The following is an 18,865-nucleotide window of genomic DNA, read 5'->3' as shown; positions in this document are numbered from 1 at the left end:
ACAGTCTGAGGAAAATAATCACAAGTTGATGACTCAATGAATTCACTTTGTTAAATATGATGTATCATGACCTAAGATTCACTTTGTTAAATATGATGTAACATGACTTAAGATTCACTTTGTTAAATATGATGTAACATGACCAAAGATTCACTTTGTTAAATATGATGTAACATGACCTAAGATTCACTTTGTTAAATATGATGTAACATGACCTAAGATTCACTTTGTTAAGTATGATGTAACATGACCTAAGATTCACTTTGTTAAATATGATGTAACATGACCTAAGATTCACTTTGTTAAATATGATGTAACATGACTTAAGATTCACTTTGTTAAATATGATGTAACATGACCTAAGATTCAATTTGTTAAATATGATGTAAATGACCTAAGATTCACTTTTCTAAATATGATGTTAAATGACCTAAGATTCACTTTGTTAAATATGATGTAACATGACTTAAAATTCACTTTGTTAAATATCATGTTAAATGACCTAAGATTCACTTTGTTAAATATGATGTAACATGACCTAAGATTCACTTTGTTAAATATCATGTAACATGACCTAAGATTCACTTTGTTATATATGATATAACATGACCTAAGATACACTTTGTTAAATATCATGTAACATGACCTAAATGTGATATTGTATAATTAGGAGTGAATAACATCATTTGTTAATTATATATCATGACAAGACAAGAGATATCATGCCAAGATGTAATGTTTGAAACAAAGTTGATTATGTGATAAAAAGTATATTCAAAGTTTTCATTTCACATAAGATATTCTTCACTAATTATTAACTTACCAGAAACACAGGCGTCTGCATCTGGTTACTATTATAGAAAAAAATATCAGCCCTACTCCTACTATATCAACACAAGGTAACACTTGAAAAGTCTAAAGTGGGGGCTTCAATTTATCTTTAAGTTCAGTTCGAATAAAATATCAAATGCACAAAAACTTCAGTAATGTGCCACGTACTGTTTATAATCCTTAAATATCAACATATGTTATTCTTTTGTTGTGTGACAATGATTGAAAGTTAAGAAAATGGACCAAAAGCGGACTTGATAGCTGACAATGCATCGACAGGTGAACTGAAGTAGGCTATATATTTCAGAGCAGTTTTGCCAAGGGCAATCTGATTGGGCAACAGCTCTCTACACAATACTTTCAATTGTTGTTGACCAATCAGACTGTCTGTTTTAAATTGCTCTTAGATAGATAGCTACTTCTGTTCCACAGTCGATGCATTGTTCAATCTTCAAGTGTTACACCTTGTTGATGTAATAGAAGCAGTCAATATTTTTTTCTATAAAAAATACTAGCCAGATACACATGCCTGTACCAGAAGCCTGCAAAACTGACAAATTCTGACTTGTTTCTTAACTTTAATTTACAATAAGGTAAAACATAAAAGGTTCTATTGTTTGTTAAATATCCTGTACATTTCTTCAATATCAAGTTGTCTCCCTTACCTGTTTGACAGTGGCCCGTACAGCTGTCAATGCCTCCTCCCGGTAAACATCCACAAAGTTATACCGGCCACGCCGAATCATACCAAACACCAGGGACACAAGCTTTTCCTGATAACCACAGCAAAAGTGTAAGTATTAAAGAGTTGTGAAAACCTGAAGTACACTAATTCATCAGTATGACTTTGGTCCTCTAAAACTTAACCTTATTTGAACTGAATTTCAACACAAATATTACATTACAAAATCAAAATGAACATATATTTAACAGTAAAGTAATGAATTGAAATTCCCTTCAGAGAAAAAATATCCTGAATGAATTTAAATTCCTTACAAAATCAGACTTTGTGTAACAGCTAACATTCTTTTCCCTAAAGGATCTGGTTATCAAAATTTACAGTATATAATTGCAACATGCATGCATTTATGGTGAAATCTGCTAGTTAAACAAATGTTTTTGATGTATTCTAAGCTGTAACTGACATACTCAGTGTTTGTTACCTCCTCCTGTAGGAGTTCGGGGTCGGTGACTGGCCTGTTCAGGTCTGAAGACACATATTTGGCAAAATCTTCCTGCAGCATACGATCGATCACCTTCTCCATCTCTGCCAGCTGGGAACCAAGGTGTCTGACACAAAGCAGGATAATGGTATAGATAAAGGGATTTTTCTCTTTATCACATGTAATACATATAGAACATAAGTTGGGAGGGGAAAATATAGTCACATAGGAGAGACAGATGCTTAATTAAGGTGGTCACTAGGGCAGGTTTGACCGTATACAATATATATGAATATACAGCAAGATCAAATTGTACATTACATTTATATCCTGTTATCCAACCATTACACTGTAACATCTCCTATTTCCTACATTTACAGATTGCATTTGAAAACAACTAAAATGATTAAGCAACTTGAAGGGAGTGACATACACAAAGTGAAAAGTAGACACCCGCATTTCAGTTGAAGTGAGGGCATGATAAGTTTATTGACTAAAGGTTTCAACTTTAGGCATGATCCAGTCAATTATTTCAATAATTTTATAAAGTAGCTAATAGGTGAGTCAAAAATATAAATTACAAAATTTTATATCATGAATTATATTGGAGTATTTATAAAGTGACTATTTCTGAAATACTGATGATTAAAGTGTATCAAATTGGGAAATGACATTGTCTCCGTATACATGGCCTTCTCACCTAAAGCTGTGGACACCTGCTAACTCCTGTGAGAGGACTTCCTGTGTCGTGGAGATCAGGTCCAGGGCACCAACAAACTCGTTAGTAGACAGCAGCAACTGTATGGTGGGCTGGGTTTGGTGCACTGTGGCCATCATCTTAAGCTGGAGATAGATGTCAACATGTCTAACATAGCTAGGAAAATTGTTTTTTTAGAGAATGTATGATAACAAAGTATTGTAAAGATACAAAACATACACGAGATGTTAGCACCTTTCAATGTAATATGAGAGTTCGATACAGTAGAGGAAAAAATGAATTAAACTGCATCTAACAGCTGTTTGGTCCTTCTAGGACTTATCAGTAATACTAAGCGATGAAACCTTAAAGGCAATAGACAAAACTCAGGTCAAAAGAAATGTCAAAATCTCAATAGGGAGATGAATAGCCCTATCAAATACAATTATATTTTTGATGTAGTTCAATAATCAGAGTTAAAATCATATTAGATAAGGTTAAGATGTCGTGTGACGTATATATCAAAAGTTATAATATGCTACAGAATCAACAAGTCAAACCCTGCATGCCTCTTGTAACCCTGGGAGCATTATATGGTATGTTAGACATCCACATAGTGTGAACTTGACAGATATTTACATAATTGTTTACAACAAGTCAACATTCAGAATTTTCTATGTCAATATAATTATCACTGTTTGGAGAGTAATTTATCAATTTGTTCAACATCTCTATTATATATTGGTAAAATAATACCAAAAAATATATGTAACTATATCAAACCCTTAATTTCATTATACAATTTTGCATATCAATTAGCTTCCAAACATTAGCTTGATTACCTTCAATGATTGTACTTACTTTATTATAAAGCTGTGCATAATTAGCTCTGGTACGATACAATTTGATTATTTTTAAAGATCCTTTGGCCAGATAGTCATCAATAGTTTTCACTCTGTCCCTGTACAGAAAAAAGGCAATGTAGAAACTCAGCAGACAATAAACATTACAATAACAAGCCATGGTACAAATTGTTTCTTGGTTCCTAAATATCAGGATATGTAGAGATAATAATTCTAACATAGATAATATTGTACAAAAGGAGTTTAATATACTGCTATATCTCAGAAACATGGCCATCTCAAAGCAGTTACTATCATAACAGGCACAAATGTTGCTATCCTAACAAGAAAAAATGTTATCATCCCAACAGAGATACAGTTACATAAAAAATACAGGTGAAACAACGAAAGTATTGTTTCCATGTGTATATAGAGAGAAGACATTACAATGATCTGAACGACTCATACCTCAGCCGTTTAATTGTTTGACATGTTTGCAGCATGTTCTCCTGGAGTTTGTCCTGACGGGACATGGCCTGGAAAAATGCGTCGGACTTGGTTGATATTTGTTTGGCTATATGCACCTCCACTATATCTAAGTAATGACTTAACTGAAACAGTAAAACACACAGAGTATACCCTTCAGCTCTAACTTTTCTTTTTAAATTTACATACCTACCAATATGGATATCTGTATCAATGTAACTATAACAATATCTAAAAGTCCTGTGGTACTTAAAATTTACTTGACAGTTCAAACTTCAGTCTAGTGGCTTTAGTACTTGACAGTTCAAACTTCAGTCTAGTGGCTTTAGTACTTGACAGTTCAAACTTCAGTCTAGTTGCTTTAATACTTGAAAGTTCAAACTTCAGTCTAGTTGCTTTAATGCAAAGTAATAACACTGTGCAAACAATACATGGTTACCAGGTATCACAAAGTTGTATGTATCAAAATAAAAATATTATTTTTAACTGTGTCATATTGGAACCGCATTTTGCCTAAGTATAATTAAGGGATACATTTGGGTCATAAATGTTACAGGAGAAATCATGGTTTGGAAGCAAGTAGTTAAGATTTTACCTATACAAATTACACGTAGTATGCTCTGATAAATTTAATATTTGCAGCAAAAAAATGTGTAAACAAATAAACCCTTCCCAAACTTTAATATTAAACTCTTACACTAGGGGAAGGTTCTTATTTGAGGATATATATATGGTATCCTTAATTAAGAGGCACAGCACTTAATTCAGTGCCATATTTGGTAATGTGTATTAAAATCTCATGCTGCATAAATGCCCACATGTAATATTGATTATGGAAAAAGGCAAATTGCATTTCCATTTCAACATGTTCTTGCTTACAAAACTATGTATTATGGTCCAACTAGTTAGCAACTAAAATAGATACATGTACAATTTCAAAGACACAAGTATCATCTATTTGATTTACTTTTGGAGGGAGGCACCTCACCTTTTCCTGGAGGAGTTTTGATGACTGTGGTCCAGAAGCAGTAGGACTAGAAGACTTGGAATGATTTTTCGACTCAATTTGTTGCCATGGAAACACAGCATTGAAAGTATCACTATTGTCCAGTTCAAAATTTGGTAAAAGGAACAGCTGAAAGTATGAATAACAAAACAGCATGAAGAGCATATCTAATATCAAGAAAAAATTATTTAAATCACACTATCTATTACTTTTTTTTAATTTTGTCTTTCCAACCATGCCAAATACAATACAATTCAAAATTAATACTGTAATACTAGTACACAGTCTTATCTTACCTGTAGAAAACAATGGTCATAACATGTTTCAATTTGTTTCAATTTGCGAAGCTAATATTTCGGAGAAAACCTACATAAAACTGCTAGCAACATGCACATACTATCCTCATGAATGTTTTGATAGTTTCCATATACATACATACATGTAGATACTTAGATTGTTGCCACTGTTGCCATAACTTTGAACCTACAGTGCATGAAAACTTGTCAATTCTCAGTACAGGATTTGATGGTGATCAGTTTATATATATCAGCAATCAGAGTACAGAAACTAGTGCTATATTAGGTCACAACCTATTGTTACTTATGTGTATCTGTTTCTAAGTTTATTTAAAGACAACTTACTTTAGGTATTTGTTGTAACTCAGCTCTGTTCTTTTCTGCCAAAACAAATTAATAAAATTGAATATAATTATTTACTGTACATCATCCAAGCAAATCAGGATATATTTATGTAAATGTGTAAACTTTATTTATTTTACAACAATTGCGAAACAAGTTATATCAACTTATATTAATCGCGCTTGTTGGCCTGGATGGAAGTGCGCGAGGGGTTTTAATGTGGGAGGAAAGTGGAGTACCCAGGTAAAACCCACGTGGTTGGGCAGGTGACCCCATACCTTTTCATGTCCGATCGGGGAATTGAACCCAGCCGCCTAGGTTAAAGGCAATTGTGTTACCACTGTGCCACCTGACCACAGTCATATATTTGTGTGTGTATACTATTTACAAAATTGTGGTTTGCACAGCAGCAATATGATTATACACATTTCATGACAAGTCTGATTTGATTAATTTTAATCAACGTCCAATCAAATTAAATATTCAATTGAAAAAAAAACTATTTTATGTATAGAAAAGAAATCAACAATATACAAAAAAAGTGTGAAGGGAAATCGGTTGCAAATATCAAATTCAATATCAGTTATAATGGAAAAGGCCTTCCATTGTAGTCAATGGATTACATAGTTTGATGACTATAAAATGAATTAATTCTCATCTGCTGTCAAAATTTTTTAAATTTTTTTTTTTTTTTACATTTCTACTAGTATTCACTTGTTAATATAAAACGTGTAAACAAGTGACATCTTTATTACATATTCTAGGTTGGATAATGAAATTGTTTGATCTAAAATACAGGAAATTACCAATCTACCGATGATCAATTGTGAAAACTTACAACTGATTATCAGACCAGTTGTAGTTAAATGATTAGTGAATCAATTTTATTTGAGTATCGTCTTATAACTATCAATATCAGTGACAGACTTCAACTATTAAGTACAATTATTTTCAGTATCATTTGATATGTATACAGTATATATATGACTTATAACAACAGAAGACATGCTTTCTTGTAAATTATTTAAAAAGGAAAATATGAGTTTGTCAACTAACGTTTTCAAAATTTGTCTATAGGCTATCAATCGAATTAAAAATATATTAACAGCACATCACGTGATAAAATAACATTTTCTGTGCTACATTTGATAAGGTAGTGATAACATATACGTCTGCCTGATGTCAACTTACCAAGCTGCTGTAAGAAGGTTTCCCCACCTGGAGATTCTTGAAAGAACTGATTGGTTTTATGAACATGCTTCTTATATCTCTGTAAAATAATGTTCAGTTTGAACATAATGAACCACAATATTAATGTTTAGTCTTATAAACGTATAAACATCATACACTAAAAACTACCTACAAGTACTAAGGTACATACACGTGGAAGTAATTACAGTATACAAGGACTCTATTACATTCCCATGGGGACTTCAAAAAATGTTTAAGTGTTTTAAAATTATATGTTCATGAGACAATTTTATCAGAGGAATATAAATGCAGTACATGACTTTGTATAGGTTTGTTATCAGCAGAATGATTAACTAATGGATTCTGATCAAGTGTATGTTGTAGCAATTTTAACTTTATCGTTTCTATAGTTATGTAGTTATTTATCACTTTTATAGTCATGTAGTTATTTATCGTTTTTATGGACATTTTTACAGCAACTGCCAACACAAGAGATTTGAAAAACAGGCTTTGTTTGATCAACATCAAAATCAATGTATCGTTGTAAAGAAATATGTTTGCTGTCAATCAAAAAAAAAAGCTAACTGTCTGTGCATTTAGTTTTACTTTTTGGTTTGCTGGTAAAATCATTTAGATTGAACTAAATAATGAAATGGTCTGTTGATATCACACTGATAAATGATGGTTAAGTGCATGCAGTCCAAATTGACTGTGATGTGATTAAGCTGACATAGTTGCTTCTTACCTTTGATATTCTATGTCTATACTTCTGGAAATGTTCTCTGGAAATATGAATCAGATATGGTGAAGGTGGAACTTCTGTTCTTTCATAAAAATCTTGACCCCAAGTTTTTGTGAAAAAGTCATATTCACGCTTTGAACGCAGTGGGTCATTTAGTGCTGCTGGAAGGTTTACACATGACTTGTATATTGTCCATTTATGTTGATATTGGACAACACTTGGCTCTTCTTTTTTGTTATGATCAGACACATATGATGCCATTACTCCAGCACTGTTCTTTTGGCCTGAAGACACATAAAATGACATATTCAAAACAAAACGTACCAAACTTAAAGCCAGGTGAACACTGCTAATTGTAAAGTCTGTAATAATCTGGTGCTTTACAAATGCATACTAATATAACAGCATTACATGTTAGAGAGAATGCATTTTTGATGACTAAACTAAAGAGTATTGCCCAACTTCAAAAAGCTAAAGCTTCAGTTACAAATGTATGTACAATGTATAGTCCTACTGTAGCAGACAAAATCTTTAAACTACTTTGCTCGTACTTGAACATTTGAATACGCACACTCTTCACGTGGATTTTCATTAAGTTGTCAAGCATGTGCTAATTGATATATTAGTTACGTACCTATACCATGTTGTTGATACGAATGAACATGGTCCCGAGCTATATGGTTTTCATAGTCCATGTCACTAACCCCCTCTAACGGCAAGGAGGGACACACATTATTCAACCATAGCTGCACACAAAAGAGCCACACTCTTTTAAACAATGGAAATCTCTTAAATGTCTTGTGAAATCATCAGCTGACTTGAATGGAAGCTGACACAGTGAACATTTTCTTCGAAGCCTTGCCCCCTGGCCCTCGCCGGTAATGTTGGCATTTGAGATGGCATAATTTATAGTTGTCATAGCGGCTTCAAATAATATCACATCGCCACTTCTCTTGTTAGTTCAAATCTCTGAATTTGTATAAGGGGCATGCATTGATAATTAGTGTGATACGTATTACCAGTGTAATAACACTGGCTATCTCTGAAATGAAGTTTGTACCTTTTCATCTGTCGCCATAATGCATTCTACGTACTTCCTGTTTGTCTAATTTGACGGCTATGGGATCCGATGACTGCCATTGGTTCCAGATAAATAAGGTTTCGTCGTCGGTACGTCCTTAAAATATTAAGGGCCATCACAGTTACTTATAATTCGGACATTAGATAAGTTGGATATATTACATGACCGATAGTGACTAAACAGATCTTGCAACAATATATCCCATATACTCCTATCTCATTGTTCGGTTGACATTACTTTTTACATTATCTTCAAGTAAATATTAATAATATTAATGCAATATCATATCCACTTCAAACAAACGCACCAAAACAACATACAACTACAAACTGCATGACCACACACTGCAACAAGTCGACGCCAGCAAATATCTAGGACTCACATTACAGAAAAATCTAAAATGGGACACACACATCAACAACATCACTGCAAACGCCAACAGATCACTAAGCTTCCTAAAACGCAACCTGAAAATAAACTCACAACATATAAAAGAACACGCATACAAAGCCCTAGTGAGACCCAAACTGGAATACTGCTCTTCCATATGGGACCCGCACAACACAAACCAAATCAACCAGATAGAAAAAATACAACGCAGAGCAGCACGATACGTACAAAACAGATATCACAACACAAGTTCAGTACAAGACACGATGGACAAACTCAACTGGCCCACACTTCAAACACGCAGACTCAAGACCAGACTTATACTACTATACAAAATCATTCACCATCATGTCGCAATAGACCCACACGGCATCATGCACCCAGCAGACCCTAGGACAAGGCAAACACACCCCTACACCTTCAGACACCTATCTGCCACCAATGACACATACAAATACTCCTTTTTCCCACACACAATAACACAATGGAACCTCCTCCCGGTGGCAGCAGTACAATGCACTACACTAGAGATCTTCAAGGCACATATACACAATGCAGCCCTTGATGATCTCAAGCATACACCGTAAACACACCCTCATGTTTTTATCTTATAGTTTCCAATAAAAAAAAAACTTAATAAAAAAAAAAAAACTCTCACTGTACCTAAGTCCCTCACTTTTTTAACAGCATCCAACCAACAATAAACCGTAATCGTCATTTTTGACGGAGGTCGTACCAGGAAGAAGAAGAAGAAGAAGAATAGCTTTTTTTGTCAATGATTTTAAATATTATACTAAAACGTTTCTATCCTATTTAAAGAATAGCATCTAACGGAGACTTTCAACACCAAATACAGTACCGTTCTCACAATGAGTGATAGGTGTGTAGGTTCGGGTTGTGAAGTTTGTTTTAGGAAAGATATTAAAAACAAGAAATCTACTAGAAACATAGTTCAGTTGGTTGCTTGATGTTTAAAAAGCAGATGTCAATAATTTTACTAATGGTCAAGAGATTGACACGTGTGCGAAGTGTTCCAAAAATTATCAGAAACGAAATCCGCAGCCTGAATATCAAAACGTTGGTTTTGATGATGATCCGTGCCGAAACATCCCATTATCATCCATAGAGGATCTATTTTATGGCCAGTCTTCCCACGTCAATGCGCACTATGTGTGAATAGTTTCAATCAAAACTCGACCATCTTGCCCAAGTGAGCAAAATGCCAACTCATCTTTCATCACAAACTGTGATGTTCTTGTTCCTCACATATTTGTCCACGTCATCTCATAGGGAAAGATCTTTACACTAACATTGAAATTCGCACTGATGAAAGCGAAATGTTGACATTTCGGCTACCTCCCAGATCAAAGGCAATCGTCAATGATCTTTTAGAGATATCACATATGCTATCAAAGCAAGAGTGTTCCTTTACCCTATGTTTCTCCTCTCTGGATGATGCAGATTGTAAAATCTGGACAGGCTTGACCAGAGCACAATTTCAAGAAGCTGTTTTACATTGTTCGTCCTCTATTGACACTGGTATTCACACTCCAAACCATGAAGATACATTGCTGTTGTTCTAGGCAAAATTGAAGACGGACATATCGTGGAAACAGTGTTCAACTCTTTTGAACATGTCAGTTCCCAGTATATCGAAACAGTTCATTCCATAGTAAAATATTAGACATAACTTTTGTTCCATTGTTCCTTAGACGTGATTATCTTACAAGAGGAAACATTCTGGGGCACAACATGTTCTCCGAAACATCATTTTTTGAGATGCGGGCGACTTGTCATACTTATTAAGAGTGAAAGTTGACCCCCGAGGTCAAGTTCAATTTCATTGATGTTGCGGTTATCTTTACAATTAGATGCTGCCCGGGCTATCCCAATAATAAATAGATGATTATTTCCAGTGTCCTACTTGACAGAGAACCATGGATGTATGTGCCCACGTAGCCAGTATATTTAGAATACTGCATCCATTTGGAAACCAGTAAGCCATTGCATCCAAGAATTTAGAAATACGATGTAGAACAACACTGACATGGACAATCACATTCTAGGACGAAGAAGCCATATTGGATTCCAGATTCGGTGGTTTAATGTGTAAACCAACATACATCTATCATGTAGCGTTCTTGTAAGAAAATTGATTCTGCAGTTGTAAGAACATTGAATATTTGTAGTTAGGAAGATGGCGACCATTTTGAAAATGAAAATTTCACTTTAGTTGGTTATTAGTGTAGGTGTCAGTCCCTGTATACTAATGAACATAAATGTTATAACTGCAATATTTTATTTCAGTTTCCTTTACAATATTTAAATGGAAAAATAATTCCTTTATACTCATTTTCTTTTAAGAATTATATACCAACTTTGTAAATCAATTTCGATTACTATGCACAAAACTCATAATTACTATTTTGGGGTAATTTACGAATGGACTCAAATAGGAAGTTGTATTTTTGACCTTCAGAAAATTTCGCTTAATTTAAAAAAAATATTTTATTTCAGTTTCCTTTACAATATTTAAATGCAAAACAGATTTCTATGGTGATCCGTTAGGGCCAAATTTCCAATATCGCTCCTTCGCTCCTTCGACCTAAATGCGAAGGAGCGAAAACACGATGGCGAAGCAGCGAAAACATGATGGCGAAGGAGCGAAGAAGCAAAGGAGCGAAGGAGCGAAAATACGATGACGAAGGAGCGAAAACACGATGGCGAAGGAGCGATTGAACTTCGCTCACTCCCCATGGTGTTTTCGCTCCTTCGCCATCGTATTTTCGCTCCTTCGCTCCTTCGCGTTCGGAAGTTCGATGGAGGTATACGTAGTTTCGAAAGGTGTCCGTTTTTTCCATTCCCTGATTGACGTTCAGTGGTTTCAGAAATTAAAAGCATGTCTCTAGTACACTATATATATTGATATACGACTTTATTTTAATGAATCAAGTTGCACAAAATTGATCTACAAGGACTACCAATTCATTTGCATACATGTATATTTGAATGTACACAACTTTAAGGTTCAAAATTAATTTTGTGCTCGACTCTTTGATTCTGAATGAGAATAACATTGCAAAGAACAGGAACAAAATGTAATCGTTCACCACGATGAAATACATGTAGCTTTCAATCATTCAGAAATATTACTTTTCTATCTATGATTTGATCCTTCATTAAAAATATTAATCTACTTGCATGTATAGTAATAACGACTATATATTTAGAAACACTGACTTAGTCACGTGACGCCACCAGAAAGTTGGAAAACAATCATTTCAGAATAACACCACCTATGTATGGCGCGGGAAGGATGTCATAATTAAATTATTTTTGCCTAGGCAGAAATCGAATTTTGCCTAGGCCAAAATAAAATATTGCCTAGGCAAAATTCGATTTTTGCCTAGGCAGAAATAATTTTGCCTAGGCATCAATCGAATATTGCCTAGGCTGAAATATTTTTGTCTAAGCAATATTCGATTTTTGCCTTGGTAGAAATAATTTTGCCTTGGCAATATTTTATTTTTGCCTAGGCAAAAATATTTAATTATGACATCCTTCCCGCGCGATACCTATGTAATGAACTAGGAAACAGCTTGATTGTTAGAAGTTATAGTAGTTAGTTTTATAATATAAGATAGGTACGGCTATAGTGAAGACAAGTTTTATGTGTGTGCTTAAAAATAGCAGGGAAGGTTTTCTATAGCTATAGTCAGCCATGTAGGCATACAGTCAGCGATATATGTTTGGGTCACTTCCCTTGGATTGGTGTTGCTACGCCGCTTTGTTATTGTTGTTAAACTTGTGGTACTTGATAGTTTCGTATTTATTTATTTGAAGTAGTGATAGTTTCGTATTTAGAATGGGTTTACGCACTTCGCTTATGTTAGCAGCAGAGCACTGTACTATATAACGCAACCAAATTGAAACGCCTGAAAGTTAGTCGTATATATATAGCGCTGGCTTAGGTAAATGTATAGGACTTAGACACGCCCACAATTTAGGGTTAAGTGAGATAATTAGTCAATAGATCGCATCTTCATCCTTACAAATTAATGAAGCCTTAAGGGGTATAAAAAAGAGGTGCGCGATTAGCATAGAGAGTTCTCCTGGGATTATACTAAAACGGATTTGAGTGCCGTCCTGTTATTAGTCTAACATGTAGTAGTTACAAACTTTGGATTATGGGATCATGTGTGCGAACTTGTAAACTTGTGTGAATGTGCCCGGGCAATCGTGTGAACTATATGGATGGAGTGTGAATGAACGATTTTGATGTACGATGCGGATTACTATGGATGTACTTTGCTGTATAACGTTGATGATCCTGTTGTTGAATAAAACTGTGAACTTTATATCTGTTGTCAAGTTATGTTTATCTCAGCCACAAACATCCCAAAAAGAACTTACGTTTATACGTTACAAAAATGTAACAATGGTGGCAGCGCTGGTGGGATGTAATTAAACTGTGGTTGTGATAAAATTAACAAAATGGATTTTACTACGCCACGGAGAACTGTGAGACCCTCCGTACGTCGGAATTTATCAGAGGAGTTTGACACCATGGACGAAAACAACTCGCCTCAGGCTTCACCTGCGGCGTCACTACAAACACTGTGTGTTGTTAGTCCAAACTCTCCTAGTACACAATTTGGGCGCCATCAGTTCGGGAAGTTCGCAATTAAATGGATGTTAGTGTTATTGTTTCTCGCGTTGTGTGTGTACACTTTGTACAAACGTTACCCAAACCATATCATCGTGTGTTTTACCAAGGAATGTATGGTGATTGGAATGATGGCCATTGGTTTAGCGGTAGCAGTATCTCTCGTGTGGAAATTATGAGAGATCCGTTAACCATGGATATGGTACAGGATTTAAGTCAGAATTTCCGGGATAACGTGAACACAGACGTGGAGACAAATATTAGTAACAATCCATCTGGAGTAAGGGGAACGTCCGTGTTTCAAATTCCCTTAAAGCGTACATATTCGTTATTTTGACAATGTGTCATGTCTGAACAACTGGAAACCAGATAGGGCTTTGAAAGTATTTTATACAATTCTTAGAGGCCAAGCTGAAGTCTTCGCGTACGGATTACCGGAAACAACTCGTGCAAACTTTGATGAACTTAGAAAACGTATGGATGAACGTTTTGGCCATAAAGCGATGAAGGAAAGTTACATCGCTGAGGCAAAACTTCGGAAACGTAAAACTAACGAATCTTTCCGTGATTTCGCACAAGCACTACAGGACCTGTTTAGGAGGGCATATCCGGATAACCGTGAGTACGTTGAAGAAAGCTCCTTAAAAACATTCCTAGATAACTGTAGCCTATCTGAGAACTTTCGAGTTGCTATTAGACGAATGCGGCCTAAGACAATACATGACGCGGTCACTTACGCTATGCAGGAAGAGTGTATTCAAGTTAGTGAAAAACACCAGAAATCAGGTGGAAACCGCGGAGTGTATAATGTAAAAGCCAAGAATGAGAAAACACCGGAAACGAACTCTAAAAAACTGGCATGTTTCCAATGTGGAAGTACTGATCATTTGAGAAACAAGCGTCCTGATTTAGACAAAACTAAATCGTCAAAAGACCAGAAATCCAAATCTAACCAGTTAAACGGGCAGAAACTGACACAGTAGGCCGTGTGCCAGTCAACGATTCGAGTAGGCCTAACCCAGGAAAAATCGAAGTCATATTCCGCGTTATAACAAGTTAAATGTGGGAATAAAAACAGACATTGGAAAGAATGAAAGTACAGATTTATCTTCCGCGAATCATCGAAAACAGGAAGAGTCAAACGATTTACTCGAAATTAAAGTTCAAAGTAATTCGAGTATGACAGTGAAAGGATAAATTTATGGAAATCCTTTAACTTGGAAAGTAGATACTGGTGCCAGGAGAACCTTCATAACAGAAGATACTTTTTGGAGTATTTCATCAGCAGAACGGCCTGAGTTAGAACCGTCTCGAACTCGATTCCAAACTGCCGACGGAAACGAAATAACTGTTATTGGAACTGCGATTATGTGTTTAACATTTGGCGATGCTAGTGTACAATTTAGAGTGTTTGTCGGGCAAATTAAAACGAATTTGCTTGGACAGGATTTTGTAACAAAATTCAAGTGTCAATGGGATTATGATACGTGGATGTTTACTATAAACAACACCCCTGGATTAAACAACTCTCACGTGAATGGATGTACTTTTGTAAGCAGCCGTGTTGTCAGTGTCGAAACTGTGAATATTCCGCCTATGCACGAAGTTGTGATTAAAGCTAGACTGACTAGAAAAACATCGTCTGTAGAGGGAGTGTTAGTACCCGAACAGAAGTTTTTGTATTCCCATAGATTAGCGTTGGCGCGTGGGTTAGTAGATACTACACAAGGAACTGTATATGCCAGATTGTTTAATCCGAATACTGAGTCAGTGACAGTTAATCGAAATACTCATATGGCGATATTCGTGCCTCTTAAAGCTATCGGAGGACCGATAAATTTTAATTCGGAGGAAATAGCTCAGGTAGTCGAGTCGGAGACAACAAAGTTACCAGAACATTTAGTGGATATGTTTGAACGAGGCTGTGAAAATTTGACAATGTCAGAACGTGATGAGTTTAAACAGTTTATAGCGGAACGGCAAGGTACATTCGCGGATCCTAAGGGAGCCATGGAAACAACGAATCTTGGCACGCACGATATTAAACTTAAGGACGAGACACCTTTTAAGGAGCCTGTCAGGAGATTCCCTTTGTTTAAACGACAGGTGTTATCTGAGGAAATAGATAAACTGGAGAAACAGGGAATTATAGAGAAAGGTTCTAGCCCGTGGACCTCAAACCTAGTGTTGGTTAAGAAAAAGGATGATTCTTGGAGAGTATGTGTCGATTACAGACGACTGAATGAGCAGTCTATTAAGGATGCGTATCCTATTTGCCGTATCGATGATAATTTGGACGCACTCAGTGGAGCTGTGTGGTTTACTTCGCTTTATTTAAATATGGCTTATCATCAAGTTCCAATGAAAGAGGAAGCGAAGGAGAAAACTGCTTTTTGTACGCATCAGGGAGGATTATTTCAATACACGAAAATGGCTTTTGGGCTTTGTAACGCGCCAGCCACGTTTTCCAGGATTATTGAAAAAGCACTTAGTGGATTGCAGTGGCATATTTTAGTGCTATATCTGGATGATATTATCGTGTATGCGAAGGATTTTAAACAGCATTTGTGTAGTTTAACCGCTGTTTTTGACCACTTAGATAACGCGAATTTGAAGTTAAAGGCAAAGAAATGCAACTTATTCTGCAGGGAAGTTAAGTTCCTAGGGCATGTGGTTTCCCAGGATGGCATTGAGACGGATCCTTCGAAAATCCAGGCAATTAAAGCAATGTCTGCTCCAACAAATGTGACTGAGTTGAGGTCGTTTTTTGGGACTTGCGTCGTATTATCGGAAATTCGTGTTCGGTTTCGCACAAATAGCGAAATGTCTGCATGACCTCACCAGGAAAGGTGTTAAATGGTTATGGACTGAGGAATGTATGGATGCATTTAACGAACTGAAACAACGGCTTATATCTGCTCCGATTCTCGGATATCCTAACATGGGAGGTGGGATGTTTATTCTAGACACGGATGCTAGTAACTTTGCTATCGGTGCCGTGTTGTCACAAATCCAAGATGGCCGCGAAGTCGTAATTGCCTACGCTAGCAGATCTCTTACTAGGGAGGAGAAAAAATATTGTGTCACTCGCAAGGAAATGCTTGCAGTAGTGTATTTTGTAAAATATTACAGACACTATCTTTTGGGTCGTGAGTTCCTGATAAGGACAGACCATGGATCTTTAACGTGGTTATATAGATTCAAAAATCCGAATGGACAAGTGTGTCGATGGATACAGAGGCTCGGTGAGTACAACTTTAAAATCCAACATCGACCTGGTGTAAAACATGCTAACGCGGACGCGTTGTCGAGATTAACCTCTGATCCATGTAAACAGTGTAAATTACCGTTAGACTTTGAGTACAATGGTCCAGTGGAGTCCACCAGTAAGACACTTAGAGGTACACAGGATAGCGATAAAGACAGTGAACCCGACGATATGTCGCTAAGGTTAGAAACTTTATTCGGAACTGTTGAACCTGTGTTAGCGAAAAAGGCAGAACCAGTGTTAAAAACAAAAGTAGAACCTGTGGTGGAGAAAAAGACCAAACGTGGTAGAATACCTAACAGGCCGCCTGTGGCTATTCAAAAACCTGTACCAGAGGAAGAACTAACGCTTAAACAAATCAGTGCAGCTCAGGCTAAAGATGAGCATATTGGACCTATTATTAGGCTGATTAAAGTGTTCGAGAATAGTGGTACGAAACCGGATATTGAACATCTATCTTCGTACAGCCATGAGTGCAAATTTTGGTACGCTAGATGGGATTTACTAGTGTTACATGAAAATGTTCTATATGAGAAATGGATCGAGTCAGATGAAATAGAAAGACTAAGGATATGTTTACCGACGTCTCTCCGAGACACTGTTATGTGGTATCTACACGATTCCCCAGTCTCAGGACACCAAGGCATTTCTCGCACATGGAAACGAGCCCAAGTTAGTAAATATTACTGACCCGGAATGAGACAATATGTGACGGATTATGTGAGAGCGTGTGATATTTGCGAGGAACGAAAGAATCTATCCGCGAAAAAGCGACATCCTTTAAAATCATTTGTGACAGGGAGTCGATTTGAAAGAATAGCGTCCGATATAACAGGACCCTTTCCTAAGTCAGAGGAAGGAAATGTGTATCTTTTGGTGGTTTCGGATTATTTCACCAAGTATACCGAGGCATATTGTGTACCTAATATAGAGGCAGAGACTATCGCGAGCGCTATGGATGTCCAAGGGAAATATTTACAGATCAGGGATCTCAGTTCGAGGGAAAATTGTTCAAAGAACTGTGTGAATGCCTTGGAATAAATAAAACAAGGACAACACCCTATCACCCGCGAGCTGACGGAATGGTTGAACGGTTCAATAGAACAGTGAAAGAAATGCTATCTAAATACATTTGTGAAAACTAAACCGACTGGGACGAGTACATAGATGGGATTATAATGGCCTATAATAGCACTCCGCATCAAAGTACGGGAATTTCTCCACATAGACTGGTTTTCGGTGAGGAAATGTGTGTACCTTTGGATATAACGTTGGGAAAAGACCCCAATGAAACAAAGCATCGCAACAGTTCGGAGTACGTCAGAAAACTTATAGATAAGTTGGAACAGTCTTTTAGTGTGGCACGGGAAAAGATGGCTATTTCAGCAAAACGCCAAAAAGTCCATTATGACAAAAATGTGAAGGAAAAGTCGTATGATATTGGAGATAAAGTGCGGAAATTCCAACACAAAATCCTAGTAGGAACTAAAGCTAAGTTAGCGCGTGACTGGACTGGACCTTGGACCGTAGTCGAGCGGCTCAGTGATGTACTATATAAAATTCGCCACTCCGAGAGATCAAAACCTGTAGTTATACACGGAGGACAATCTGAAGCCTTACGGAGGCACGCCGATTGAGGACAGCGGGGCTGACCCACGTCCAGCGGGACCTGTTACCCCTAAACGAAATTTACCTGAGCGTTTGGACTCGCCCGGTCCAACGACTGACCACAGTCAGAGGCAGTTGACACCCCCCGTTGCCAGGACAACTAGGACTGGACGCACCGTAATAAAACCCTGGCGCTTTCGCTAGATTGTCATTCTGAAACATTACACTTGGATTTATTACACCTTACTATTGAAAG

At 36.5% G+C, this 18,865-nt stretch overlaps 1 protein-coding gene across 1 annotated transcript; it reads right to left on the bottom strand.

Moving 5' to 3' along the window:
- Window positions 1–1,060: 1,060 nt before the first annotated feature.
- LOC117322751 (vacuolar protein sorting-associated protein 54-like) lies at window positions 1,061–8,593 on the bottom strand. Its single transcript, XM_033877688.1, is given in 12 exon segments — window positions 1,061–1,159; window positions 1,497–1,604; window positions 1,995–2,121; window positions 2,695–2,837; window positions 3,553–3,652; window positions 4,002–4,144; window positions 5,008–5,154; window positions 5,667–5,701; window positions 6,855–6,933; window positions 7,600–7,880; window positions 8,231–8,335; window positions 8,338–8,593. Coding segments are annotated over 12 exon segments (1,545 nt in total). The 5' UTR covers window positions 8,516–8,593.
- Between the last annotated feature and the right edge of the window lie 10,272 nt (window positions 8,594–18,865).

The sequence above is a fragment of the Pecten maximus genome, chromosome 3 (assembly GCF_902652985.1).
Source record: "Pecten maximus chromosome 3, xPecMax1.1, whole genome shotgun sequence".
NCBI classification, from domain to species: domain Eukaryota; kingdom Metazoa; phylum Mollusca; class Bivalvia; order Pectinida; family Pectinidae; genus Pecten; species Pecten maximus.
This window is presented reverse-complemented; position numbering and strand designations above follow the sequence as displayed.